At 44.2% G+C, this 27,340-nt stretch overlaps 2 protein-coding genes and 1 pseudogene across 2 annotated transcripts; 2 read left to right on the top strand and 1 right to left on the bottom strand.

Moving 5' to 3' along the window:
• Window positions 1–107: 107 nt before the first annotated feature.
• Window positions 108–3,465, bottom strand: LOC109768759 (uncharacterized). The gene is made up of 4 exons (XM_020327489.4): window positions 3,256–3,465; window positions 2,589–2,789; window positions 618–750; window positions 108–533 (listed from the first exon to the last, which is right to left on the bottom strand). The coding sequence occupies exons 2-4, from the start codon at window positions 2,753–2,755 to the stop codon at window positions 477–479; spliced, it is 357 nt and encodes a 118-aa protein (XP_020183078.1). The 5' UTR covers window positions 2,756–2,789; window positions 3,256–3,465; the 3' UTR covers window positions 108–476.
• A 119-nt stretch (window positions 3,466–3,584) lies between these two features.
• On the top strand, window positions 3,585–6,724 carry LOC109768775 (uncharacterized). Its single transcript, XM_020327500.4, has 9 exons — window positions 3,585–3,783; window positions 3,870–3,935; window positions 4,007–4,112; window positions 4,637–4,679; window positions 4,799–4,871; window positions 5,014–5,101; window positions 6,061–6,117; window positions 6,209–6,287; window positions 6,397–6,724. Exons 1-9 carry the CDS (start codon window positions 3,710–3,712, stop codon window positions 6,408–6,410), a joined length of 600 nt encoding a protein of 199 aa, XP_020183089.1. The 5' UTR covers window positions 3,585–3,709; the 3' UTR covers window positions 6,411–6,724.
• A 5,084-nt stretch (window positions 6,725–11,808) lies between these two features.
• On the top strand, window positions 11,809–21,686 carry LOC109768791 (uncharacterized; annotated as a pseudogene).
• Window positions 21,687–27,340: the final 5,654 nt, after the last annotated feature.

The raw sequence follows: 27,340 nt of genomic DNA, 5'->3' as shown, positions 1-27,340 counted from the left end.
TTTTAGGAAGATTAAAAGGCCCAAACTGACTGCTATGGGAAGACAAGTTTATACCTGGTGTTTCTTTATTTATATAGTTTTGGAACCATCACGGCCTTAAAGCAGAGTTAGTCCAAAGAGCACTGACACGCCTGTAATAGTCCAGGCCATGATCAACCAGGATCAGCGAATACAATGTGCGTTTACAGTCACCCTACGGATGAACTGGTTGGCTTTGGCCAGTATCCCGAGCTGCTGCTTTTACGCACCCGCCGCAAAATGTGCAACACCAGTGGCAGCATGAGGCAAGCAGTGAGCAGCATCACAGTCACCCCCTAAAATTCCTCAGCACCCCTAACCTCCCAGAAGTTGTACACCGAGCCATTTGCGCTGGCAAAACATCTATCTACTTTGCCACAAGAAACAAGCACACGTATCCCTAATCTGCGAGCGATGAAAATGGCTTCTCATTCAGCATGTTTGAAGAAACAGGTTCTTCAGGCTGGCTCGTACAGGCCTAGCACGTGGCCGTCGATGCATCGTAAGGCCGCAACCTGCATTATTAAAAATAAATATGATGTAAGAAGAAACCATGAATGAGTACTAGTATCACGTATAGATGTCGAGGGATATCATACTTTCCCATGGATCTCGTATTTGATCGGCCCGTCCAACTCCGCTCCGAGAGACATTAGTTTTGTTACTGTGCTGGTTATGTCTGGTACGGTGAAGGACAGCATCGAAGAATAGGCTCTCTGCGTTGCAAGGGTACTGCACATATGTACGGATATTCAGACAAAAGCAGCTTGTTACTTGCAAAATGATATTATAATGTCGCAACAAAAATAGGCTAAGATGCATAATTTATAGATTGCACAGCTACATATTTCGAACATGGCCAAGTCCTCTTATAACATAAATCATATCCATAGGATGATCATATTTGAAATCCACAAGAAACACTAGACAAACTCCAAATCTCCAAGGATGAGACATGAATTCAGTCACGCATTTTCATAGACTACCCTACCACCCTAGCTATCTCAGAGCCAAAGTAACACAATAACCCGAGAATAAAATACAATATAACCTATCTTGAATCCAGGACACCAGCAGAATTAGGAGATTACATTTTTGAACTCTTATTTTATTTTTAAAAGGTTCTCTAGTACTCCCTCCGTTCCGAAATGGATGACTCAACTTTGTACTAATTGTAGTATAAAGTTAGTACAAAGTTGAGTCATCTATTTTGGAACGGAGGGAGTATAAATTAGGCAGACGTACAGTGCATATTCCCTAGAGCATCTCAAATCATCATACTGATGAATGCAGTATAATATGTATGCCTCCTTTGCAAAGAGTACTTACACAATGCAGCAAGAACCAGGATACGACTCAGCTAGGTGATATTTTGCTCCAGAATAATGAGCAAACCAGCAACGAAACGGATGCAGCACTCATGTATGCTTGAGAGCAGTGTTAGTCTGTCAGAGCCACAATGTGCATTTGATATTTGATACATAGAGGATCTCAAATCATCATACTGATGAATGAGGTATATTATGTAGGATGGGAACGTTAGTAATTTGTATGAAAGTAAAAAATAATAATCTGAAACTTTTTGCAAACAAAGTAGATTTATGGTTGCACTCGTATAAAATCTTTCGTGAAGATATGACTTTCATGTTGTTGTGGATGTTAAAAAACAAATTTTTCACTATATACGAGGTACTGTTCACGCTATATGTCCTGGGCAATTTGTCATTTTTGTCAGAGAATATTTCGTTACAGAATATTTTTGTACGACAGAAACAACAGCTCAAGTTTGTTGGGAAAAAAGTTTTGGAACGTTTTGACCTTTTCCGAAATTTTTAAAAAGTAAAATCAGTTATCAGGTGTAATTACCACCATGTTCCAAAGGGTATTTTCCATAGTATGTATGCTTTCTTTGCAAAGAGTTCTTATATAATGCAGCAAGAAAAGGATACAACTCAGCTTGGTGATATTTTACTCCAAAATAATGAGCAAACCAGCAACGAAGCAGATGCAGCACTCATGTATGCTTGAGAGCAGTGTTAATCTGTTAGACCCACAATGTGTGTTTACTATTTGATACATATTGGATATATGCATACTACTTAGGGTAAGTGACGAAATTAACAAACAGACTCTTCTGCAGACCTAGTCAAAACACATGAATCTGTGATGCCCATTTGCAACCTGTAGCGAATAAAGAAACTGAAATTAGCGGGGGGAGGGGGGAAACTTAAGCAACCAGCTTTTTTTACCATGACTTTAGCATCCAGTTCATATCCACAGGCAAATAATTTCTTGTCATGGAGCTCAAATTTTCAGGCATGAATCAGTTAGTTGCTGCCTAGGTTTTATCTCTTTGGACACACCCAATATGCCATAAATTATTCAGGAGATGACTAAAAGAAATGCTTCACACATGGAATTGAACAAACACATTCATGCCATGCCATAGCAAGGATCCCCTCGGGCCTCGGTGACATTCCATCAAACACCTCCACAGCCACATCCACCTAACCCTTCAAACCCCTACGAACTATAGTAATTCACAAGGAGATGGTAGTGCAGCTCTGAACCTGTCATTTGTGTGCATGAGCGCTAGCTTGAGCGGCCCTGACTGGAGCTCTGCAAAACGGAGTGTGCAGACGTTGACACTGAAGTCCAGCCCTTCTGCGTAGAATCGTGCAGCCCGCGGCACGTCCCGGTGCATCTGGATCACCCAACGCAGCGTTGCCGCCGCCATTCTACAACAGGCGGGGCCACGAAAATTCTAGAGCCTGGGCAGACCATAAGAGAAAATGAATTGTTAAGAAATCCTTCATTTCAACCCCTACCAGCAGGTAGCGAAGCAAGTTCTGCAAAGGTCGCCAGAGGTTTCAATTATCTTGCAGAGCAAAAGAGTGCTTGCTAGTCTTTGTCGCGAGGAGAAGACTTAACACAATAGGAAATTTCTTGCTGTGAGGCTATCAGGCTAATAGCAGTGCAATAATGCAGATTTATACTATTTGTCTGTAAAATGATGTCCCACAAATTCATTCAACCAAATGACCCATATCACATCATTGCTACCAAGAACCTGATAAAATGAAAAACCTCCCCTTTCTCTGAAATCTAACAATTCCAAATTCAAGTTCAAATCAACCATTGAGCAACAGATAATCAGAAAATTGATGAAAGGTAGTGGCATTAGTACAGTAGTACCACAACTGAATGGACCGGTGATTCCTCAGTTCCTCATCTTACCCTAGCCGGAGTCAGGGGAGAGAGCGGATGCCGAGACCGTCAGAGCCGCGGCGAGCCCGGGCCTCGCAGTGGGCGCGCCTCCCTGCCGCGCTCGACGGAGATTGCGGGGGTCACCGCAGAATGCCAGGCGCGCCGGAACCGCGCCGCCGTCTGACTCGGGTGGGGGATCAGGGGAGGAACATCGCGGAATGGCTTCCAAGTTGGGCTGGGAGCATGGGCGATGACTGACAGACAGAAAGGGCACACGCGGCCCAAGGGTTTAGGCCCGGCCCAGCCCGGCCCAGTCAGACGCCGATAGAGGGAAGGGCTTGGCCCAGGAGATACCACAAGCCAGCCGCCTTCGCCCCCTCGCCGACCTCGGGAGCCATCATCCCACGGACCCGCCGCCGCCGTCGAGCACTCGAGCGCAGCGGAGCGGACCACAGCCGGTGCTAGGGCTTCGGTTCGAGGGAGGATGGGGAAGTCGAAGAGCAAGGGCGCCAAGTTCGCCGCCGTGAAGAAGATCATCAGCAAGAAGACCATCAAGAAGTAAGCATCCCCGTTCCCCTTTGCGATTTCTCGCGGTTTCGTGTGGTCTCGGGGCCCTGAGATGAGGTTTGCGCCGGTCGGCTTAGGTACAAGGACGAGGTGCTGGACCCGCGGAAGAAGCACACCGAGAAGGAGAAGCTCGGCCGGAATGTGTGAGTGCTTGGATTTCGGGGGGCCTGTTTTGGGGGTTGCTATTCTTGATCTAATCGGCGTGTGCTCGCAGGCCGCAGGTGTCGTCGGCGCTCTTCTTCAGCTACAACATGGCGCTCGGGCCGCCCTACCGGGTCATCGTCGACACCAACTTCATCAATTTCTCCATCCAGAACAAGGTCGAATTAGCCTGCTTTGTTGTTTTTTTTTTAACTTGCTGGAAGCCCCCGTGTAATCTCAACACTACAAAGTACGTATTTATGTGTTCACCAGAACTTGTCTTACAACTGAACTGCCTCGTTTGGGCAGCAGGCAGTTTCAAAGTTGCATTCAGCAGCGCTCAAAACATGAGATGAAGTTTATTTTACATACTGATGAGTTTGGGTTATACCATTAGTCATGTGTGCTAGTTCATGTGCAACAGTTAATGTATTCATAATTTCATTGCTTGTGTCGTGGCATGCTTTGGTGTGAGCAGCTTCAGCACTAATTAAACTGAAGCTACTAATTGTTATCAGATAACAGACCACCATGGCAGCCAAAAAAAATGGCCAGGATGAAGTGGTTTTATTGCGATTAGATTTAGTCCGCTAGCCTTGCTCATATGCTTTGCTAATGCTAGTGATGTTCCAGTCAATTCAGACTCGTCTTCATGCATAGAAAGTTATCTGCCTGACTTGATGCTTCTTTTTTTCCTATGCAGTTGGATTTGGAGAAAGGAATGATGGACTGCCTTTATGCAAAATGTAAGCTTATAGCGCCATTGTTTTGCTCGTAGTTGTCTTATTTGGATATGTGCTGCCGTTTTTCATGTGTATGTTGAACTGCATAATTCTTTGCTGACAAACCCTGCCTTCTTATGAAGGTACCCCCTGCATCACTGATTGTGTTATGGCTGAGCTTGAAAAGCTAGGACAAAAATACCGTGTCGCGTTGAGGTATATTCATGCCCAATAATTATTGTAATATTTGCCAAGTCGTCTCTCTATAAATGAGCTACTGCTAACTGCACATATGTGCTATTATGATATTGTTTATTTTTCACTAATACTTGTATTTTTGTAATTCCCTCTGTAACAGAATTGCTAAGGACCCTAGGTTCCAGAGATTAGCGTGCACACACAAGGGAACTTATGCTGATGACTGTATTGTTGAGAGAATTACTCAGGTAATATTCTGCTTCTTTGAATTACCTTTTGTTATGTTAGAGTGGAGGTGCCGGCATCATTTGTTATGCTTAAAAGGTTGAGGATAGTTTATTTTAGCTGGATACCTGTAGAATCTCCATAAGTATGACATTTATATCAAGATCATATTCTTTTGGTGTTGCAAACGATTGAACTAAAATCATTTACAGCGACAGTTTGGAAGTTTGGGTTTGTTCGCTCCTTCAAGATCAAAACTATAATATTTTTATGAAGTTTTCAACAACAATGACATTTTCCCCTTTTCCTGAAGGGTTGTTAGTTGATTTACATTCTTTATTTATGTCCATTTGTGGCATCTAAATATCTCCCAGGGCGAATGAAAGGTGCTGTTTGGTTCGAGCCAATGCTCGCCCTGCCAACCATGGGCTAGCCAAATAATTGGCAAATGTTTTCGCCACCCACGGACCGCCAAAAAGTTGGCAGAGATTTAAACTAGTGTGCTGTAGAGGGCTTGGGCGCACCAAAATATTGGTAGCCATCCATATGAGTACACAGGGTCTGGGTCAACGCCAACTTTTTTGTAGGGCGTGTGAGGGCATCAATCCAAACAGCCCCAAAAAGTCCTGTACAACCACTCGTTATGGATGCTTCCCTATTGTTTATTTATACCCCTGCATATACTTTGTCCTGTGCCAATGCAAGTACCGTATCATGGCATGTACTACCTCCATCCAAAAATACACGATTCCTAGTAAGTGTGCTTTCAGAATTCTGTATATCCAACCACTACTTAATAAAAAGATAGCAGTACTTGAATATTGTTTGGATAGAAATTGCACCATCAGATTTGTAGAATGGCTTCACAGTATAATGTATAAATGGTGGCATAGCAAGTCAGTAATTATTTTGGCGTGTGGTACCTTTTTAGTTAAACACTGATTTAAAATAATAATTTGAAACCACATGTTTTCTGTAACAGCACAAATGCTACATTGTTGCCACCTGCGATAGAGATTTAAAGAGGAGAATAAGAAAGGTATACTTACTTGCTTCCTTGAAGTTTAGCACCAGGACACCGAAGTTTTGCCCCTTATACTGATAACATGTGCATGATATTGATTTGGCAGGTTCCTGGTGTTCCAATCATGTACATCACCCAACACAGGTACTCGATAGAACGACTCCCTGAAGCTACAATTGGTGGAGGTAATATATTTTGCTCTAGTGGTAGTTTCTGTTCATGAAAATGTTCTGTTTATTTTACTTTGGATGTGGTAAATCCATGACCTAACTCATGCACTGGTATCTTGTGCAGCACCAAGAATCTGATTAGCCATGCACTGGTACCAAACACCATCACAGTTGCCCAGATTCCTTGATTTAGGATGGATATGAGTACTGCCGTGCTGAATCGAGCTGATTGTAACCACTTCAAAATTGTGTACCAACCTCCTCAGGGCATTGTTTTCATAAATTTTGGAAGGAACTTTAGAAGAAGTGTATCGTTGTCCTTCGTTTTGAACTGAACTGTAGCCAACTTCCCAGCTTGCTTGGTGTTGTTAATGCTGCATACTCTAGAATATATTTTATGTAATATGTAAGTGTTGTCATATGGTTCAATGCTTTGGCATGCTTCTGGTTCATTGCACTAAATTGCCAAGCCAACATATGTGCCGCGTTTTGGGTTCTGTAAACTATCTGTTCTGAAAGGAAATGAGCTTAGTGCACTCGTAGCCTAAGCTTTATAAGCTCATGTATGACTCTTGTAGCGATAACTATAATTGCTCAACTACTGTAGTGATAACTAAACATTTTTTGCGGGTGTGGTGATAACTAAACATGACAAATAAAAATGGTGGCCACATGGTCTCTGCTCTTGGTCATTGTAGAGAATCATGAACCTTTACTTGGTACTCATTAAGTTACAGAGGTAGTAGGACATTGTACATTCACATCCAACCAAACCGTATTATAAAAGGTGGCATAGGGAGAGCAAGCTTACCAGCACATAATTTTCTAAACTGAGAATCGAATGAAGGAGACAGGAAGGGAGACAGAGTTTATCACCATGCCCTATACACTGGGATAGTGGCATGCTAGCAAATCATGAGCTTGAGAGGCCTCAGGACTTACGGTTCACCTGGGTGCTAGCTTGTAGCAGCATGACGGCAACTGTTGACTCACATTGGAACCACATAAAATAACATGCTGGGGAATTAAGGACAGTCAAACCAAGCCTAAAGCGAGCTCTCTCAGCGCCTCAGTAATTTTGGCCGTCAGATCTCGTTTGCAGATCGTTTTCATTAGTCAGGTCGTTGCATCTTCCAGTAATCAATCGCTAAGTGGGCTAGCTGTCCTGAGGATGGCTACTCCCGTGGAAAAATCCATGCAACGTGGTTAACTGGACCTTAGCCCATCAATCTTTGAGCATGTTTTTTTGGTAGGTTTCCTCTTCTCAGTTCATCTATGATTCAGTGCCAAGCAATTACTTTATTCTGATCCTCTCATACCAAAAATTCTATTTACAGGTGAAGGCTGTCCGGTCACTGACCGGTCACAAAATATCAACCCAACCGGAGCTCTCAAACGGGCCTCAAACGCCCGGGCTGACGGGCACCCCTCATTTCCGTCCCAAATGTAGGGCGGATATGAGGCGGCCCGGGCACGCCCGGGCGCGTCCGCCTGACAAGCCTTGCTCACCACCGACCCCCATGGATGTCCCACAAAAAACCCCTTCGCGCTCATCGCTCCGAAATCCTAGCTCACTCACTCTCTCCTCTCTCTCTCTCTCTCTCTCTCTCTGTCCTCTCCTATCCCCGCACCGATTTCGATCGAATCCGGCGCAATGTCGAGCTCCGGCAGCCGCTCCGACGACGAGCTGGATCCGGAGTATGAGCTAGCCCTCTGCATCGCCTTGGAGCGGTCCAAGGTGGAGACCGGGGGCGGCTCCGGATCTGCAGCCTCGCCGCAGCCGCAGTTTCCCCGTTGGCGCAGCTCGGACGCCGGCGCTGGTCCCTCCCGGCCCAGGGCAGCTCTGACAGGCGGCCTGCGCAATCCGTGCCTCTCCTACGCCATCCCCTGTCCCCGCCGGCTGCCTCTCCCCCTCATGGCAGCGGTGGGTGCTTGTGCCCGACCCGCCGGCTTGGACGCGCACGCCGGAGTCGGAGGCGCGTGCCGCCAGCCGCGAGAGGAAGCGGGCAAGGGACAGGGACGCTGCGGAGAGCTCTATCCGCCGCCACTGTGGGTTACCGGCAGAGCCCGATGAGGACGAGCGGCTCCTCGCGAGGGTCTACCGCCAGTCACTTACGACGGCGGAGATGGACGCTCGGCGGCTCCGCCGGAAGAACGCGAAGGCCCTCCGGCTTGCCATCGAGCAGTCCGAGCGGGAGGCGAAGGAGAAGGCGGCGGAGGCGGCTCAGCCGGCCAAGCTCAGGCGCCAGCAAGACTGGGCCATCCAGCGCCTCAAGGGCCTCGTCATCATCTCCTCCTCGTCATTCGGCGGTGACGGCTCCTCGTCCGACAAATCCGATGATCCTCCACCAGCCGCCGACAACTACAGCTACGTCGACGACCAGAAGGGCCGGCCCGGAAGTGGTGAAGTTCAATTTCATTTCAAGTTTTAGATGTAGTATAAAGTTGTCCGTCGTTTATGTGAACTTTGGTGATCTTTTGGTGAACTATTGTGCTGTCCTATGTCCGATTCTATGTCCGGTCGGTTGATCTACGTAGTTTGATCGATGTTGCATGATTTAGTATGGATACAGGGGTTCGGATATGAGATACACGGATGTGGACGGCGCGATTTGAGGGGTGCCCGGTCAGTGTCCGCGGACGCGCCCGGACGCGTCCGCGGGCGTTTGAGGGGCCGAATTTGCCAAGTCCGACTGTAGATGCTCTTACTTGCACAATGGTGAAGCAAAAGTTGTCCACCCAAAAACTGCTAGGTGTGCTGTTCGATGTAATTGTACTCCAATGGGGACAAGAATTTTGCTAGAATTTTATCTACCAAAAAGTGGAAGAAACATGTTCCATATTTTTTTTAAAGAGAAGGGATGTTGTATAAATTTGATAGTAATTACTCAGTTTACTATCAACAATTGGATGGGAATGATATCACATTACTTATTGCATACTCTAGTTTAATTTCTTCTACTCTGAATGGGTATGTTGCAGATAGTTCCTGGCTCCGCAATATCATATTATAACCTTACTAGTCTAAATTCAGTCTCTATAATTTTTGTGTGAATTGAAACTTAGTCATGGCTCAAGTGTTTGAAGGTCTTCAACCGTTTTAGACTCATATAATGTGCACAATGATTTTTGAGAAAAGAGTATTATGGGTTACCTATCTATGCCATCCATCATTGTTTCCTCGGAATGAGCTTGTTGCAGAGGTTTGTTCCATGCAAATGCTGAGATGATATAGTGTTGAGAGTCTTCATTTAAAGCACTACAGTTAGTGTACTCTTCGATGTGATTATTGGTGAGTTAAATGCTTCAAAACAACATGTTTATAATTCCCATTAAGTCGTTACAAATTCTTATGAATGAGCATGTGTAGGGTATTCTATTTATGATGCAATTAATACGAAGTAGCAACTAAACTAGGGGTACGGACCATGTGGTGATTGCTGTGGTTGCCCAGAACTAAAGCTACATAAATGCTGAGAATGAGAACTTCACTCCTACACGAGTAAAGGAAATGATCCTCAATAGGAACCATGTGCTCCTTGGCTGTAGCGAAGATAGATAATGAATAGCCTTCATTTAGTGGGACAATGTGGTTGAAAAAATGCATCCAGCTGAGCCATGTATAAGTGGTCGAGTAGCATAGAGCAAACCATGATACACACAATAGTCTTTGTAAAGTGGAAGAATGGAAGAAAGAAATATGGATAAGGAAGTTGATTGCCATGCTTCGGACCAAGCCACTCTGGATGGGAGACAAAACGTGAGCAACTAAAATCGTGGGCTTGAGAGACATCGGGTATGGACGGATAAGTTGTTGGGTTACATCATGGCCAACGGACTTTTTTCTTTCTTCAATCCTTGTAGATGTACCTAGTACATCTTGCCTCGGGTGCTTTTTGATGATCTTGGGCTATTTCTTTTTTCTACATTCCCTCACTCAGGATGTCTGTCACTCTGTGTCGCAAGCCCTCGGTGTTGCTCTCTCATGCCCGTGTTGCATGTTTGATGGAACCCGAGGCGCTGACAAGAGCTTTGGTTGGTATTTTTTAATAATAGTTACAATTAGCTAGTACCATGTGTGTTCAGTGCTAAAAGTGTACACACGTAGGATCGAATAATGTTACATATTGCACCGATTCACAAAAACAACATGGTTAATTGGCTTTGAACGTTTACCAAGCATCACATCAGCATGTCATGGATACTCTTGATCCACGTCCTACACTAGTGTAAAAAATGCTCTTATATTATGGGACGGAGGGAGTACCATACACCTATCACTTGTTTTCCTTACACCGCCTTTACTTGTTGAGTTCTCCTACTACTGCCAATGCACTTGAACACAAAATAAGTATTACAACCTCATAGTTACAATCCCGGAGGAGGCACAAGGGCACATCAGCAGCTTTACAAATTCATTACTAAAGTTAGTGCATGGCCTGCTCATTATCCTCTAGTGAGCACCAGATTGCCAAAATATTAGCCAAACTCTATTTATTTATTTCAACCAAATCTACTTGCAGCAATAATATCACAGTTACTAGCTTATGGATCCCATGAGTACCTCTGGCTGAGATTTGCGTTGTAGTTTAGTTGGAACCTTGGCTCCTCATCCTAGTCTGCAATCAACTGCCATACCCCCATGCATAGGGGCACTAAAGGGTGTCAAGTGTGTGTGTCAGGCTTTAAGACGGTCATAGAGATGACAGAGCTTGTAATTAGATATGGTAGGCGCAATGTTGCTTGGTGATTTTCATTGAGCTCTCTTGAGGTTCATAAATGTGACATCTTATCATTTCCATTCAAAATTATCATGGAAGCATAGAACAAACGGGAATCCTCTGTACCGCAGGCAGTCGGGGTGCCGACCTAGGGCCTTCTTCATAACATCTTTGCAATTTTCTCGCCAATGGGCCCAAAATAGGCTGCTAGTAGCTTTCGAGAACTTGTAATGCAACAACAAACCTAGATTGTTTTCCGGAGCAAGAAGACGAAGTGCTATCTTTTCATTAAGAAGAACTATCCTGCTTTGTTGTTTGTCTATACTTACTTATTCGAAGCCCCCCGTGTAATCTCAATTGTACAAAATATTTGTGTTCACCAGAACTTGTCTTACAAATGCCTCGTTTGGACAGCAGACAGTTTCGAATTTGCATTCAGCAACGCTCAAAGCGCAAGATGAAGAGTTTATTTTTCTTACCGACAAGTTTGAGTTGTACCATTAGGCATGTGTGCTAGTTCATGTGCAACGGTTAATGTATTCTCATAATTTCATTTGCTTGTATCGAGGCATGCTTCGGTGTGCGAAGCTTCAGCACTAAATTAACTGAAGCTACTAATTCTTACTAGATAAAAAACCATTATAATAGCTAAGAAAATGGGCAGGATGAAGTGGTTGTTTGGGATTAGATTTAGTCCGATAGCCTTGGTCATATGCTTTGCTAATGCTAGTGATGTTAACAGTCAAGTCAGACTCGTCTTCATGCATAGAAAGTTATCTGCCTGACTTGATGCTTCTTTTTCCCTATGCAGTTGGATTTGGAGAAAGGAATGATGGACTGCCTTTATGCAAAATGTAAGCTTATAGCGCCATTATTTTGTTGTCAGTTGTCTTATTTGGATGTGTGCTATCTTTTTCTTGTGTATGTTGAACTGCATAATTCTTTGATGACAAACCCGACCTTGTTATGAAGGTACCCTCTGCATCACTGATTGTGTTATTGCTGAGCTTGAAAAGTTGGGACAAAAATATCGTGTGGCTTTAAGGTATATTCATGCCTCTATAATTGTGCTAATTGTACATATGTGTGATTAGGTGTTTGATATTGTTATTTTTTTATCCATTAGCACTTGACCTTTATTTTTTGTGATTCCCTGTATCATAGAATTTCAAAGGACCCTAGGTTCTAGAGACTGGCGTGCACACACAAAGGAACTTATGCTGATGACTGTATCGTTGACAAAATTACTCAGGTAGGATTCTGCCTGCTTTGAGTTACTTTCTGTGTACTTAGAGTGGAGGTACCAGCAATAATTGTGACGCTTACTGGGGGCTCACTGCTTAAGCGCTAAAGCGTAAAGCGAGGCGACCCTTTAGACAGAATCCGCACCTGATGGGCTGTAGAATAGAGTACTCCCTCCGTCCGAAAATACTTGTCATCAAAATGGATAAAAGGAGGGAGTATCATTTAGTGAGACATACATACCTTGATTTTAATCCACCTGTGAGCATATGCATTAGTAGCCATTATTCTAATCCATCCACTAAGCAGTAAGCAACTAGTCAACTACTATAAGAGAAGCAGCAGCAGCACCTAACAGCAGACGAGCTGTGCATAGCATGACACATAACAGAGCAGGAAAGGCATGACAAGCTGGTGCAGATTTGAGCATGGAAGAAAGAGCAAAGGGAGAGGGGAAGGGGAAAAGAGAGGGCAGGAGCCATATTGTGGTTGCGCAAGAGGAGGGGGGAAGGAGCTGCAGTTGGAGAGGAGAAGGGGGAGGAGCTGTGGCCGGAGAGGAGGAACCTAGTGCAGATCTCAGGAGGAAGCCGCTGCCAGACTAGAGAGGAGAGGGCTTAAAGCCTGGAGATTTGCATCTCTGGTTTTGGTTCTCTCTCTTTCTTTCCCCTCCTGACTCCTGTAACTGTTTCACATATGAGCCCAGTTTTCCTGCCCTTGTGTTCCTGCCAGCCCTTTTTCCCCACTAGAGATCTCTGTTCCCCTGCCTGGCTAGTCTAAGGCGTCCTCTCTGCACTAAAGCGTCAATCAGGACGCCTAAGCGGGCGCTTCAGATGCTTTACAAATAGTGCTCCATAAGTATGTCATTACTATGAAGACCATATTCTTTTGGCGTTGTAAACTTGCAACTAGAATCATTTGCAGTGAAAATTTGGAAGTATGGGTTTGATCGCTCATTAAAGATCAAAACTGTAAGATTTTTAATTTTTTATGATGCTTTTGATTAACGAAGTGTCACTCATTCCTTTTTGAGTTGTTAGTCGATTCGCCTTATTCATTTGTGGCATTGAAATTCCTTCCCAGGTGAATGAATAGGTACTGCATGTGAGCAGAGCCTCTGTGGCCCTGCATATACTGTGCCCGGTGCATCCATTGTGCCCGTGCAAGTACCGTCACTACAATATTTAAGCTCCCTCGATTGTAAGCACTGTGAGCGCTTTGGGGTTGGGAAGGGTTAAGTGGCTACATCTCTTATTTTTATAGAAGAATCACTTAGGAGAGCGGCGATAGCGTGCTCGGGCGCGCGCGCTCCTGGTATGAGAGCGAATGGAGCAAGGTCACGTGGCTGGTGGCAGTTATGACTGATGGAAATGCAGATTCGTATTAGCGCGATAAATGGCAGATACACCGTAATGGCACCGTATACTCAACTTGACGGAACGATGCATTGCCGTGAAGGAATTCCACCATGATGTACGGGTGGACTGGTGGTACAGGTCCTACAGAACGAGGTGTCCAACAAAGGGGTGGGGCCATTTAATACGATACCTCAGGTTGACTGAACTTTTTTCTGTATACCCTCCCTCTGATGCTTACTGAAAAATCAATTACATTTTTATAGCCTGCCTCCTGGTCGTTAATTACATTCGGTGCAGATTCATATATAAATTTTGAAAAAATGATACGAGCCGGCCTTACAATTTGTATTTCGGGTACGTTTGATTACATTTCCAGTGTGTTCGTTAACTCTATGTTAATTCAGCTGGCACACGCTCAATACCTACCTGTCAGTAGCAAGGAAAGAAAGGAAAACCATTATACAAAAATAAAGTGATAGCCGCTGCACCACCTGGTAGTTTCTGTCAATAGTGGAGAAAGACGTTACTTATACTCTTTAGAAGAATAATTGATTTGGAACCAAAACGCTGCATCAAGGTTTGAACAAGTGTTTTTGTCTTCTTGATTTTGGTATTTTTCATTAGATTGAAAAAATTGAAGTGATATTTTATTTTGGATTCGAACTCAAGAGTGTCGCACGTGTCCGGCAGTAGCCACTGCACCACATGCTATTTCTGGTTAATGTTATGTAATGCTATATATATTTAATCCAGAAAATTGTCTTCAATCTAAAATGTGTGTTGCACGGGTTTACTGTGTGAGTGCTTCTCTCATCACCATTTTTCCTGGTCGATAGGTTATGGAAAATTCCGTGAGCCCATTTTTTAGAAGATGCTCATATGCAGATGTTTTCACATAACAACTTTTGTCCAAGTGATAGGGTGTGAACCATAACGGCTCATATGCAAAAAAGTATTGATGGAGAGTTAACGACAATGACATAAATGTGCTCAAAAGTATCTGAAACACAAGTTGTAGGATCGATTTATGTCAATTTCAAGTTTATGTATATATGTGTACATCCTATGCAAGTTTATGTATTAAAAATTCTACCTAACGAGAGTGGCGTTTTGGCACATGGGAGCATATGCTCCTGGATTTTAAATTGTGTTTAAACATATTTTGAAATGTAACAAAATTCTGACAAAATGATTCTCGCGTACATCTTGACATTCTAAGTGCATACAAACTCGTTTCGTAGAAAACCAACAATTTTTGTGTCACATGCATAAAAGACAAAATTTAGTGTTAAAAAAAGGATTTTCATGAGACTTTTTTTGTCTTTTTTACACAAGGCGTATAAAATGTCGGTTTTTCATGAAACTTGGCGTGCGCACATACAATGTTGAGATGTGCGTGTCAAATTTGAGTTCGGATTTTTTTGACATTTTGAAATATATTTTTTGATGGCAGGATCATATACTCCCATGTGCCAAAGGGAATTTCTACCTAACTAACTCCTTATTGAACAGCAGGTGAAAACAACAACGTAAAAAGGTGTAAGGGTTGTTTGGTTCCTTGCCACACTTTGCACACCTCACCTTAGACAAGTTTGACCAAATTAGGTGGGTGTTTGGTTCTAGCCACACCTAAGACAATTCTTTTATGGGTAGTAAGCCCTCCATGTCGTAGACATAAAAGGTGTGGCAACATTCCCTAAGGCAAGCCAAAATGTGGCTATGAATTTGAGCAACTTAAGTAAGGCAAGTGTGCCAAAAATAATATGGCAATATGTGGAAAAAATAGTCACAATCAAAACAGGCCAGTAATGTTTCTAGTTATTCTGCGCGGATATCTTTTTCTTGAAAATATGTTGGCGAAGACTGATATCCATGCAACGGTGAGGGAGAATGCATTCTTATGCGACGCATGGTCAGCCACAAGTACGGGGTTTGTAACCATGAAAAATAGGGCACGATATTTTGGCAACATGTGCATTATTGGTTTCATGAGTACAAGCATTACACGTCCTATAATTTAGATGTGATCCATGATCGCAATGAGAAGTCGTTGCTACATCGGTGGTACACTACTTTGAAATTCCTCATGAAGTTTTCCAACGCGATTTCACAAGTGGAAGAAGGTGGCTACTGGTCGCGATGTACTATCGGATAGAGAGCTAACCCTTCACATTTATTCACTGTTGGATAAAACTCAAAGGCCAGCCCATCTAAGAGAGCATGTGGTGATGAAGAAGGTCATACTCAAGGAGGTAAAGTTTGAGATAAAGGTCACTTACGAGGACCAAGGAGTATGTTTGAATTTGAGATCGATGAATTTAAAAAACTTGTAGAACATCCAATGTTTTTATTTGTGATTTAAATGTATGATTAAATTGCTATTGCTCAATGACTGCATGCTGGACATTTGAATAGTTGTATTCTTCTTATTTTTTTAAAAAGAGGCGGACATTTGGAAGTGGTATATTGTCTCTCGGGTGTATATGCACACATGGGTGAACAGTAGAATAATTAAAATAGTTTTTCAAATCCTTTTTTGGTGATGCGATATGCTCATGTACATGAAGTCCGTGCCAAATTTTGTAGAATTTAGACATTTCAGTAGCTCTCAGTAAAGAAGACAAATTTCGGGCCTATGAGAAACTTTTGAAAACAACACTTTTCGGATCTCATTTTTTTTCATGAGCTCCTCAAATGTCATTTAGCCACGAATTTTTTCATGCACCCGGCGCACTGAATCATCCTGGATTCAAATTTTGTTCAGTTTTATTGAATTATTTTTGCTATTTTTTATTTTATTGTTCACCGGGTGCAGATGAGCTTGGGCACCAAATTAAATGTCCAGCAAACAGTTGATGTATATGGTTCAACGTCTGGGTCTACTAGCGCTATCCATTGACACATTTGAACGGTGTCTGCGGACGGACATTTAGTGTGTTCATTTTGATGGACAGCGCTTGGAGGCCTAATTATTCTCTTCTTCTTTTTTTGCGGTGGAGGCCTAATTATTCATCGGCACACAAGTACATTTGTTAACATAAAGTGCTCCAGTTTCCGGATGTAGTATGGCATATAAGCCAGCGCTGGGAGCTCCAGTTATCGGAATCCTCGAGGGTATATGGTCTACAGCAAATCGGCCATGCTCGTCGCGCAGCTGAAAAAATCTCTATTCTTCTTCTTTTTTCAGGGAAATCTCTACCATAGCGATAATTCAAGGCAGAGCCCGGGCTCAGATGCACCTGTTTAGCAAAAAATTTAAAAAAAATACTAGAAAAATTCAAAAAATTCCAAACAAAATTCGGGTGATAGATAATTAGGTGCGTGAGGTGCGCTGCAAAAATCAACTCGTTTGGACATTTGAGCAAGTCTGTGCAAAAAAGACAAAATCAGGGTCTGTGAAAAAGTTTACTGTTCACAAACTGTTTTGACCCGATTTGTCTTTTTTGCACAGACTTGCTCAAATGTCCAAACGAGTTGATTTTTGCAGTGCACCTCACGCACCTAATTATCTACCACCCGAATTTTTTTTGGAATTTTTTGAATTTTTCTAGTATTTTTTTTGATTTTTTCCGTGAGCGCGGGTGCAGATGAGCCCGGGAGCCAAATCGCCGCACTCCTACCATAGTCGCTTCCTTGGAAGTTGCATGATTTTTCTGCAAATCCAAAAAATGTGGGGCTCCTTAAAATATGATTGGCGATGAGACACCATCGACGAACGACCTGCCGGGCGTCAGTCACGGATGCCATTTTAACCGAACAAGCAGGCTGGTACAGGACACCGCAGCTCTCACGTACCTGGCGGAAAGCTCTGCATGTGGGTCCGCTCTTTACCTATATGGTAGGGAATACTTAATTTGCGTCTGTGCTATACACCCCATAATACCTGACACATCCCGCATCCCCATGCAAACGTGCGCTTCTCGATTTCGGGAGCGAGCGAGCTCGTCCGCTCCTGTGAATTACCGAATCACTTAGTTTTTTTAGAAAAATCACGGTCTTTTACTATATGAGTAGGTATTTTTTAACATGGTACAATCAAAGTCGCTTACATATAAGAGTATACACTCATCCCTATAAATGCACGCATGCGCACACGCCCAATCCCTATGAGCACCTCTGAGAGACTTAGTCTGCACATCATCTTAAGATTGACGAAGTCGCCACAGACACCTTCGCAAGTCGACTAGAACGTCTCCTCCCACTGAACGCACATCACCAAAAGGCCTGGAATAAATCCAGGAAAACGCGAGCAAGAACTTTGGTGGACAGAGGATACCAATGTCCTCCTAGCCATCCAACAGTAGGTATTCTTTACTGTTTGGGTCAACCATCCAACTATGTGTGTCCAACACTTGATGGGTTACGTATCACTTACTCTCTGAACTAAAACCATGATATTTATTTTAGATAATAGGGATAACTTTTTTTTGTGAGAAAAAAGGGTTGCATGCCGCTCATGTACAACTGGTACGAGGGAAATTAATGATGCGGCCAACCATATTCACGCCTATCATAGTGATGTACCATCGCACACCTGCACGGTCACCGCTAGCTTGGCCCATCACCGCCTTCTCTGCGTGACATGGCTGCATGGGCGCCGTCAGTCCACCACGAGGCCGCATGCCCCACCCATCTCTCCATCTTTCTCCCATTCTCTCATGGGGTATGCCCGAGCCATCACCGCCTCCTCCGCACCACACGGTTGCATAGGCACCCGGACCATCACCTGCTCCTCTGCGTCATATGGTTGCACGGGCGCCAGTCCGTCAACGCCTTCTCCACACCACACGGTTGCACAGATGCCCGGCCCACACCGCCTCCTCCACACCACATGGCTGCACGGGCTTTGCCTGTCAACCACCACGCCGCACATGCCACCCATCTCTTCATCTTTCTCCCCTTCTTTTGTGCGGTAATTAACATCCAATGGCGACGACGCTTGGGGCCTAGAGGAGCAGTCGACAAGGTAGGCTGCCACGGCTAGCAATGGCGCTGGACAGGGACGGCTATCGTCTTCGGAACTTCGTCGCCTTCATCAGCATGCCATGGTCAAAAAGGTCTGCAGTACAACTCCCGATACCTCCTTCCTCTCCCTCTGCCATCCTTTCTTTGATACCCTGATTCAAATTCAATCTCGCTCGCTTCGGGGCTAAAAAAGTAGTACATTATACCGGGATTTTGTCTCACCGTGTAAGGTTTCAATCTAGAAGCATCACACTTCACTACTTGAGTACCATGTCCGTGCTCGCGGATTAACAACCTTAGTCAGTTTATACATGGCATGCTTTATGCTGCCTCTATTCCACGATGCAGTGCATATTAGTTTTTTCAAAAGTCAAAAATGTCCATGTTCGACGAAGTGTCTAGAATAACTATCAATATCCTAAGTACTAAATAAATAAACTATAAAAGTACATTGGATGTTGAATTTTTAAAACTTGGTCAAACGTTGATACGCTTGACTTTTCAAAACAAAGTATGTACTATATTTTTAGAATAGAGGGAATATTAATTAGCATATGGTTCCATGCCTAAGGCGCATGTTCTCTAACTGAACTTAATTGGCACTAAAACAATAAGACAAGATGATAACTAGGTTTTCCTGTGGAGATAATTTGGTTAATTGTCACCGGGTCACTTATTTACACAGCTGACCAGACCTTATTAATGTATCAGTAATGTTACATTCAAATGAAAACTGAGATCAATCACTTGTACTATTATTTATCTACCCTCCCATTTTCGTCTCTTCCTCTTAGAGGCCGCTATAAACATGCTTCATTCCCTTTCCTGTCGTTAGTCAGTGCAAACCATTGCTTTTATTTCAAATATTTTCTTTCTATTTTGATTCTAACTACGCATTTGAATGATCGATACTGAAAACTATAAGCCATATAATTTGGTGCAGTGTTGCAACTTCCAGGTATTTCACACTTCCACTACCCTTTTACCGTTATTGCAGACCATTATTATCGGTGTTTTTATTATTATTTGTATGTGACTAAGGTAAGTTATGAAATATTGGTTGGTCAAATCATAGAGCTGTATGATTGTTGTAGATGAATACTACAATCGGAAACCTCAGTTATGCATATCATACTTTTGAATTAGTTTTGCAGATAAATATTATCTTGTCCATCCAGTACTACGGTGTAACCCTGCAGGTCTGGGACATACGTGACACCAACCACTACTTTGGATATGTTTTTGGGAGTGCTGCTAACATATCATTTTTGTGAAGAACAATAGTTGTAAAAAAAGAGTAATATCCTACCAACTAGATGATGGTGTGTCTTAGCATCCGAACATATTCTGCAATGCAATAAAGGGTCTTCTCACCCCAAAATTATGGAAGCCAAAACACAGAAGGCCCTTGAAATGAAAAACAACCCCCGACCTCAAATAGAGCAACAAGGAATCTATTCGTGAATTAACAATCAAACAAATAAACGGTAGAAAAGTAGAACGGCGCAGCAAGGCGCGCGTATGCTTCTAGTATCAATACATGTTTCCTAGAAAGCGTGCAGTCAGAATTCTCTATCTTCAACCATTGATTGATATATATATATAGAAAATGTACAATCAAATATCATGAAGAATGGCTTCACAATATAAATTTTTATAATTATTCACGCACATTCATACAAAAACAAAAGTCAAAATGCTTCAGTTTACTCATAAGTAATACCGTCTTTATTGCCTTGGATTACACAAGTTCATCTTTAGATGGCAAGTCAATAGTCATTTTGGTCTATGTTGCCTTTTATGTTAAACATTGGATTCAAGTGTAATCATTTGAAACCACATGTTTTCTGTAGAGTCAATTGCAAGAAACCACCACATTTGCGGCTAGATTTGCAGCAAACCACCAACTCGTTAATCCGTTGCAAAAAACACCAAAAAATCCGTTAAGTCGTTGCAAAAAGCACTGATCATCCACTTTGACTCCTTTAAGGGTGTTTATGACAGATGGGACCAGATCATGAGAGCTGACTTGGCAAAAAAAAGATTTTTCTCCAAGCTCTTTACATAGACACCCCTCGATCAAAAAAGAAAAAACACAATCAAATCCCCTCGTCTCTCTCTCTCTCTCTCTCTCTGGCGCACCGGCGGCTCCGCCCGTCTCCGACTGCTGGCATCGGCAGCGCCATAGCCTCGCGCCGCTCCGATCGGGCTTCCCTGTAGCTCGCTTCCGCCAGTTCACCAATGCACCGGGCACCACCGCCGCCCCTTTCCCTCTCCAACTCTGCTGTCTCTCTTCCTTCTCCAACGCTGCCGCCTCCCGCCGCACCAGGGCCTCGCCGGGCGGCGACGAGACCTCTCCGTCCATGCCCTCGCTGGGCGAGACAATGCCCACCCTAGGGGACACCCTCCCTGTGAGTAGAGCCAGCGAGTGGACGCTGCCAGAGGACGAGTTCCACAAATTGACGGCGGCCGGAGAAGGGCCACCATGGCATCATCCTCGCTAGAGGGCATGGTCAGGGTGGTGGGGAGCCCGACCAGAGGAGGAGCCATGGCTGCAGCACCTCCCCTCGGTGGATCCCGTCGCAACCGAGCTCAACAGCGACGGATCTGAGCGGGCGGACGAGGGCATCATCGTGAGGAGCTGATTGCTTTTATTTTTTTAGATCTAGGTGTGTGTGTGTGTGTGTGTTATTTTTTTCTAAGTCAATTCCTTACAATCTGGCCCCACTTGTAAGAAAGTGATTAAATGGGCCAAATCATCCGATAAGTGCTTTTTGCAACGACTTAACAGATTTTTCGGTGTTTTTTGCAACGGATTAATGAGTTGGTGGTTTCTTGCAAATCTAGCCGTAAATGTGGTGGTTTCTTGCAATTGACTCGTTTTCTGTAACAGCACAAATGCTACATTGTTGCCACTTGCGATAGAGATTTAAAGAGGAGAATAAGAAAGGTATACTTGCTTCCTTAAAGCTCAGCACTAGGACTTCGGAGCGATACCCATACGCTGATAATGAGTACATGCTGGTTGGCAGGTTCCTGGTGTTGCAATCATGTATATCACCCAACACAGGTACTCGATAGAAAGAATCCCCGAAGCCACAATTGGTGGAGCTAATAATAGCTTGCTCTAGTGACAGTTTCTGTTCACTGCTATATTCTGTTTATCTTATTTTGGCTATGGTAAATACATAACCCAACTCATGCACTGGTATCTTGTGCAGCGCCATGAATCTGATTAGCCGTGCGCTGGTACCAAACACCATCACACTTGCCCAGGTTCCTTGATTTAGGATGGATATGAGTACTGCCGTGCTGAATCGAGCTGATTGTAACCACTTCAAAATCGTGTACCAACCTCCTTTTTTTTTGCGGGGGGTGTACCAACCTCCTTAGGGGCATCGTTTTCATAAATTTTGGAAGGAACTTTAGAAGAAGTGTATCGTTGTCCTTCGTTTTGAACTGAACTGTAGCCAACTTCCCAGCTTGCTTGGTGTTGTTAATGCTGCAGACTCGAGGATATATTTTATGTAATATGTAAGTGTTGTCATATGGTCCAAGTGCTGCAGACTCTGATTAGCCGTGCGCTGGTTCATTGCACTCAGTTGCCAAGCCAACATATGTGCTGCGTTTTGGGTTCTGTAAACTATCTGTTCTGAAAGGAAATGAGCTTAGTGTACTACCTCATTAAGTTACAGAGGTAGTAGGACATGTTAGAAATAATTACTGAGATTATTCAACTGCTATTCGGATCGTATCTAATATGCATGAACACAATTTGATCTGATGCAGAAATTAGGAGCAGTAGATTGATTATACCTCCGTTTGGTGATGCCATCTCGGGTCTAGAGAGGACGAAGAACTCGACAATGTCTCCGGCACCTCGCCAGAGTAATGGAAAGTCTTCACGTCAATGAGCCGTGCTCTCCTGATTGGAAAAGGAGTGATTTTCGGAGTAGACGATGGCTAATGCGATGGACTGATGCGTACGTGCAAGTCTGCTCCTTATATAATGTGTTGGCTTTGACCGTGGGACCTTAACCATATTAGCGTTAATTCAGCCCCCCAATCATGGGCCCGATTTGTTAATTGCCATTTAATTGGTATTAATCCCGAAATTAATTAATGGGCTCATATTAACTTATGGTAATTAACATTTTGACCATCTGATCACATTATAATTCCAACATGACATTGTACATTCACATCCAACCAAACCGTATTATAAAAGGTGGCATAGGGAGAGCAAACCTACCACCACATAATTTTCTAAACTGAAAATAGAATGGAGGAGACAGGAAGCGAGGCAGAGAGTTTATCACCATGCCCTATACACTGGGATGGTGGCATGATGGCAAATCATGAGCTTGAGAGGCTTCAGGACTCAGGGTTCACTTGGGTGCTAGCTCGTACGTACTCGCATGGCAACTGTTGACTCACATTGGAACCACATAGAATAATTTAGGAGGGTACATGCTGGGGAATGTCAGATAACGATCTGCCTCAAAAGAACCCATTTGTTGTTGTATAAGTAGAATCATCAAGGATGGACCTACATTTTATGAGTATTTGTACTTGTCATTGCGTTCTTTCGATGAGCGTGAATACTGCACTGTTTCCAGATTTTCGCCATTGCCATATATAAATCCCGTCCAAGTACTAGCGCCAAGGAGACTCCCTCACCTACAATCGCTAGTTAATTGTGTGAAGAAGTGGCTACTGCAAGTACTAGCGCCAAGGAGTGATTTGGAGAGGTGTATCTGGTATGTTCGCAATGAACTGGTGCATCACAAACCTGCCCCGCCGATGGTTATGTCTGTCAGATTCCTACGGAGCTATTTGGAGTCGTTGATGGCCGTCAAATATGATATTGGTGCTGATCCGGTGAAAGGCAAGGCGTATATCACCCTGGATCCGAGGGAAAAGCTGGCAGTTGAAGTGGCGAAGTCGCCTAGATGGACTAAACCGAGCCAGGGTTGGACTAAACTGAATACAGACGGCTCATTTGTTACGAGTGATGAATCTAGTGCAGGGATGATTTTGCGAGATTCTTCGCGGAAGGTAATCTTTTCAGCATGCAGATCCTTATACTCTTGCAGAGACGCGTTGGAGGCGGAGCTTTGTGCATGTATGGAGGGGCTGTCCTCGTCGATTCAACGCACGGAATTGCCGATAGCAATTGAGATGGATTCTTCAGTTGCCGTGTCTATGATCACATGTGGGGGCATCGATCGATCGGCGTACTCTTCTCTAGTGAATGAGATTAGGCTGTTATTGAATCTTCATCAAACTTGTGTTACTCATGTTGCGCGCTCACAAAATAAAGCGAGTGATAGGTTAGCTGCTTTTGGTTGTGCTAATAATAGGACTATGACTTGGTTAGGGTCGGGTCCTCCTGTAGTTTTGGAGATAGTTGCTGAGGATTGTAATGATGTTATGATTGAGTAATACAAGTGATGAGCCCGCAAATAAAAAGTGAATATTGCACTGTTTTTTTTCTTGCATATAATGCAATAATAGGATGCACTGGCCACTTAAGCTTTACAGGCTCGTGCATGTGCAAGAATAACTGTAGACTAAGAGCATCTCTAGCAGATTCCGCAAACCGGGCCATTTGGCAAAATAACCGCTGGTTTGCGGGACGGATGCCGTTTTGTCGGTCCGAATAGATCCCGCAAATTTGGCCGTCCCAATTTTTTTGTGGGATCCCGAATCCGCGGGCTCATTTCCTTCATATCTACGGGATTTCCCTTGTTTTTGCTGGTTCCCGTTTCCTTTGGCGTGAACTCATTTCCGCTTGCTTCCATTCGCGCCTCCAATCCCTGCTGGAGCTTGGCGCGCGACCTTGTAGCAGGTGGATCCGGGTTGTTCCGGCGGCGGTGAGCCTCAGAATCGGTGGGGCTCGACCGCGCGCGCCAAAGGAAGGGGACGGCGCGGCTTTGCTTCGGCCGGCTGGGGAGAAGAAAGGGCCGGCACGACTTTGCTTCGGCGGCCGGCTCTAGGCGAGGTATGTCCAACACCCACGGGTTTGTGTTCGATTTGACTTGGTTGAGGTTCGGGTGAAATTCATATGCGATTCATGTGCATTTTGTAGATGGATTGGAGTTCATCCCCGTTGTCTTCGTCCGATGATTCATACATAGAAGAGATGATCGATTGTTGTAATGAGACCGATTTTTGTATTGTGAATTGCTTTTGGGACCATTTATATTCAAATGTTTAATGTATATTATGATTCTACTTGGTTTTTTTGGTTGAAATCTCTAATTTACGAAGTTATGCAAATCTGCAGGACCACGAGCCCTCCGGCGTGCAGTAGATCTCAAAAGCGTGCGCAAAAGACGGATTTATGGGATCTGTTCCGCTTGAGGGTTCGCGGTACCGTAAAAAAGTTCCGCGGGCCCCGGCCGATTGCGAGATCGGCTAGAGATGCTCTAAAGTGGCCAGTAGTGAATTTTATTTTATGAAATGTGGAATAGCTGCGTCCAACCAAGCCAATTTCCGTGCTTCTGTGCGAGTAAAATCCAAGCGTTGAGATTCTCATCATCCGCTGGATGTCAATAGTTAGAAAGCTCTACCAACTTATTTTGGACTGTTGTCAATGTGCAAGTGAATTTTTGAGAAAGGGGAGTGGCTTCTATTTGCCCTCTGTTTTTCCGATCTACCACTAGTAGAAAAAGAGGCTTCCATACGCCCCCATTAGTCCCCAAAACAATCGAACCGCGACAAAAGGGGCCTTTAGTCGCGGTTCGGGAAGAGACCCGCGACCAACTATCTGGGCCCAGCGCGCTCGGTCGACAGCTGGCGGACGGGAGGGGCTTTAGTCCCGGTTGGCCTGGCCAACCGGGACTAAAGGTCCCCGAAGGCCTTTAGTCGCGGTTGGCCAGGCCAACCGGGACTAAAGGCCCATCCAGCTGGCGGACGGGAGGGGCTTTAGTCCCGGTTGGCCTGGCCAACCGGGACTAAAGGTCCCCGAAGGCCTTTAGTCGCGGTTGGCCAGGCCAACCGGGACTAAAGGCCCATCCCTATATATAGGATTCAGCTCACTTCACTTCACTCAGCTCACTTCACAATTTTCAGAAGGGGGTGGTGGGTTTGCTTTTGGTTCCTCCTATGCACACAAGGTGTTCGATGAAATGCCCGAGAGCCTGAAACAAACATGATATGAAGTGTCCGAGCCACACTTGAGCTTTCTCATTTATTTTTCCTCCGCGATCGCGGTTAGCAACTTGAACCTTTCATGTGTCATTGATAAAATACGCATGTGTGTAGTTCATTGTTTAATTTGTATTATTTCTAGCTAGTTAGTTTAACAAATGCATGATGGTTAATTATATACTTTATATAATAATAATGCAGATGAATCGGCAATGGATGTACGGTCCCCGACTCTCCGGCGAGTTCACTACGGGTTTGAAAGATTTCCTCGTAGTGGCAAATGCGAACAAGCAGCAAGGTTTTATTATCTGTCCATGTGCTGTCTGTAAGAATCAGAAGGGTTACTCCTCCTCAAGAGACGTTCACATGCACCTGCTTCGGCACGGTTTCATGCGAAGCTATAATTGTTGGACCAAGCATGGAGAAAGAGGGGTTAGAATGGAAGAAGATGAAGAAGGGGATGATATCGATGACAACTATCATGATCATTTCGGTGATACTTTCATGGAGGATGATGCTGAAGGTGGGGAAGGGTTAGGTGAAGGTGAAGAAGAGGCACATGATGAGCCCGCTGATGATCTTGGTCGGACCATTGCTGATGCACGGAGACGCTGCGAAACTGACAAGGATAGGGAGAATTTGGATCGCATGTTAGAGGATCACAAAAAGTCGTTGTATCCAGGATGCGATAATAGTCTGAAAAAGCTGGGCTGCACACTGGATTTGCTAAAATGGAAGGCACAGGAATGTGTAGGTGACTCATCATTTGAAAATTTGCTGAAAATGTTGAAGAATATGTTTTCGAAGAATAACGAGTTGCCCGCCAGTACGTACGAAGCAAAGAAGGTTGTCTGCCCTCTTGGTTTAGAGGTTCTGAAGATACATGCATGCATTAACGACTGCATCCTCTACCGCGGTGAATACGAGAATTTGAATGAATGCCCTATATGCACTGCATTGCGTTATAAGATCAGAGGCGATGACCCTGGTGACGATGTTGAGGGCGAGAAACCCAGGAAGAGGGTTCCCGCCAAGGTGATGTGGTATGCTCCTATAATACCACGGTTGAAACGTCTGTTCATGAACAAAAAGCATGCCAAGTCGTTGCGATGGCACAAAGAGGACCGTAAGTCCGACGGGGAGTTGAGACACCCCGCTGATGGAACGCAATGGAGAAAGATCGACAGAGTGTTCAAAGATTTTGCAGCTGATGCAAGGAACATAAGATTTGGTCTAAGTACTGATGGCATGAATCCTTTTGGCGAGCAGAGCTCCAGCCATAGCACCTGGCCCGTGACTCTATGCATCTACAACCTTCCTCCTTGGTTGTGCATGAAGCGGAAGCTCATTATGATGCCAGTGCTCATCCAAGGTCCAAAGCAACCCCGGAACGACATCGATGTGTACCTAAGGCCATTAGTTGATGAAATTTTACAGTTGTGGGCCAGACCTGGTGTACGTGTCTGGGATGAGCACAAAGGAGAGGAATTTGACCTACGAGCGTTGCTTTTTGTAACCATCAACGATTGGCCTGCTCTCAGTAACCTTTTGGGACAGACAAATAAGGGATACAATGCATGCACGCACTGCTTACATGAGACTGAAAGTGTACGTTTGGTTAATTGTAAGA

The sequence above is a fragment of the Aegilops tauschii genome, chromosome 7 (genome assembly GCF_002575655.3).
Source record: "Aegilops tauschii subsp. strangulata cultivar AL8/78 chromosome 7, Aet v6.0, whole genome shotgun sequence".
Taxonomy (NCBI): domain Eukaryota; kingdom Viridiplantae; phylum Streptophyta; class Magnoliopsida; order Poales; family Poaceae; genus Aegilops; species Aegilops tauschii.
This window is presented reverse-complemented; position numbering and strand designations above follow the sequence as displayed.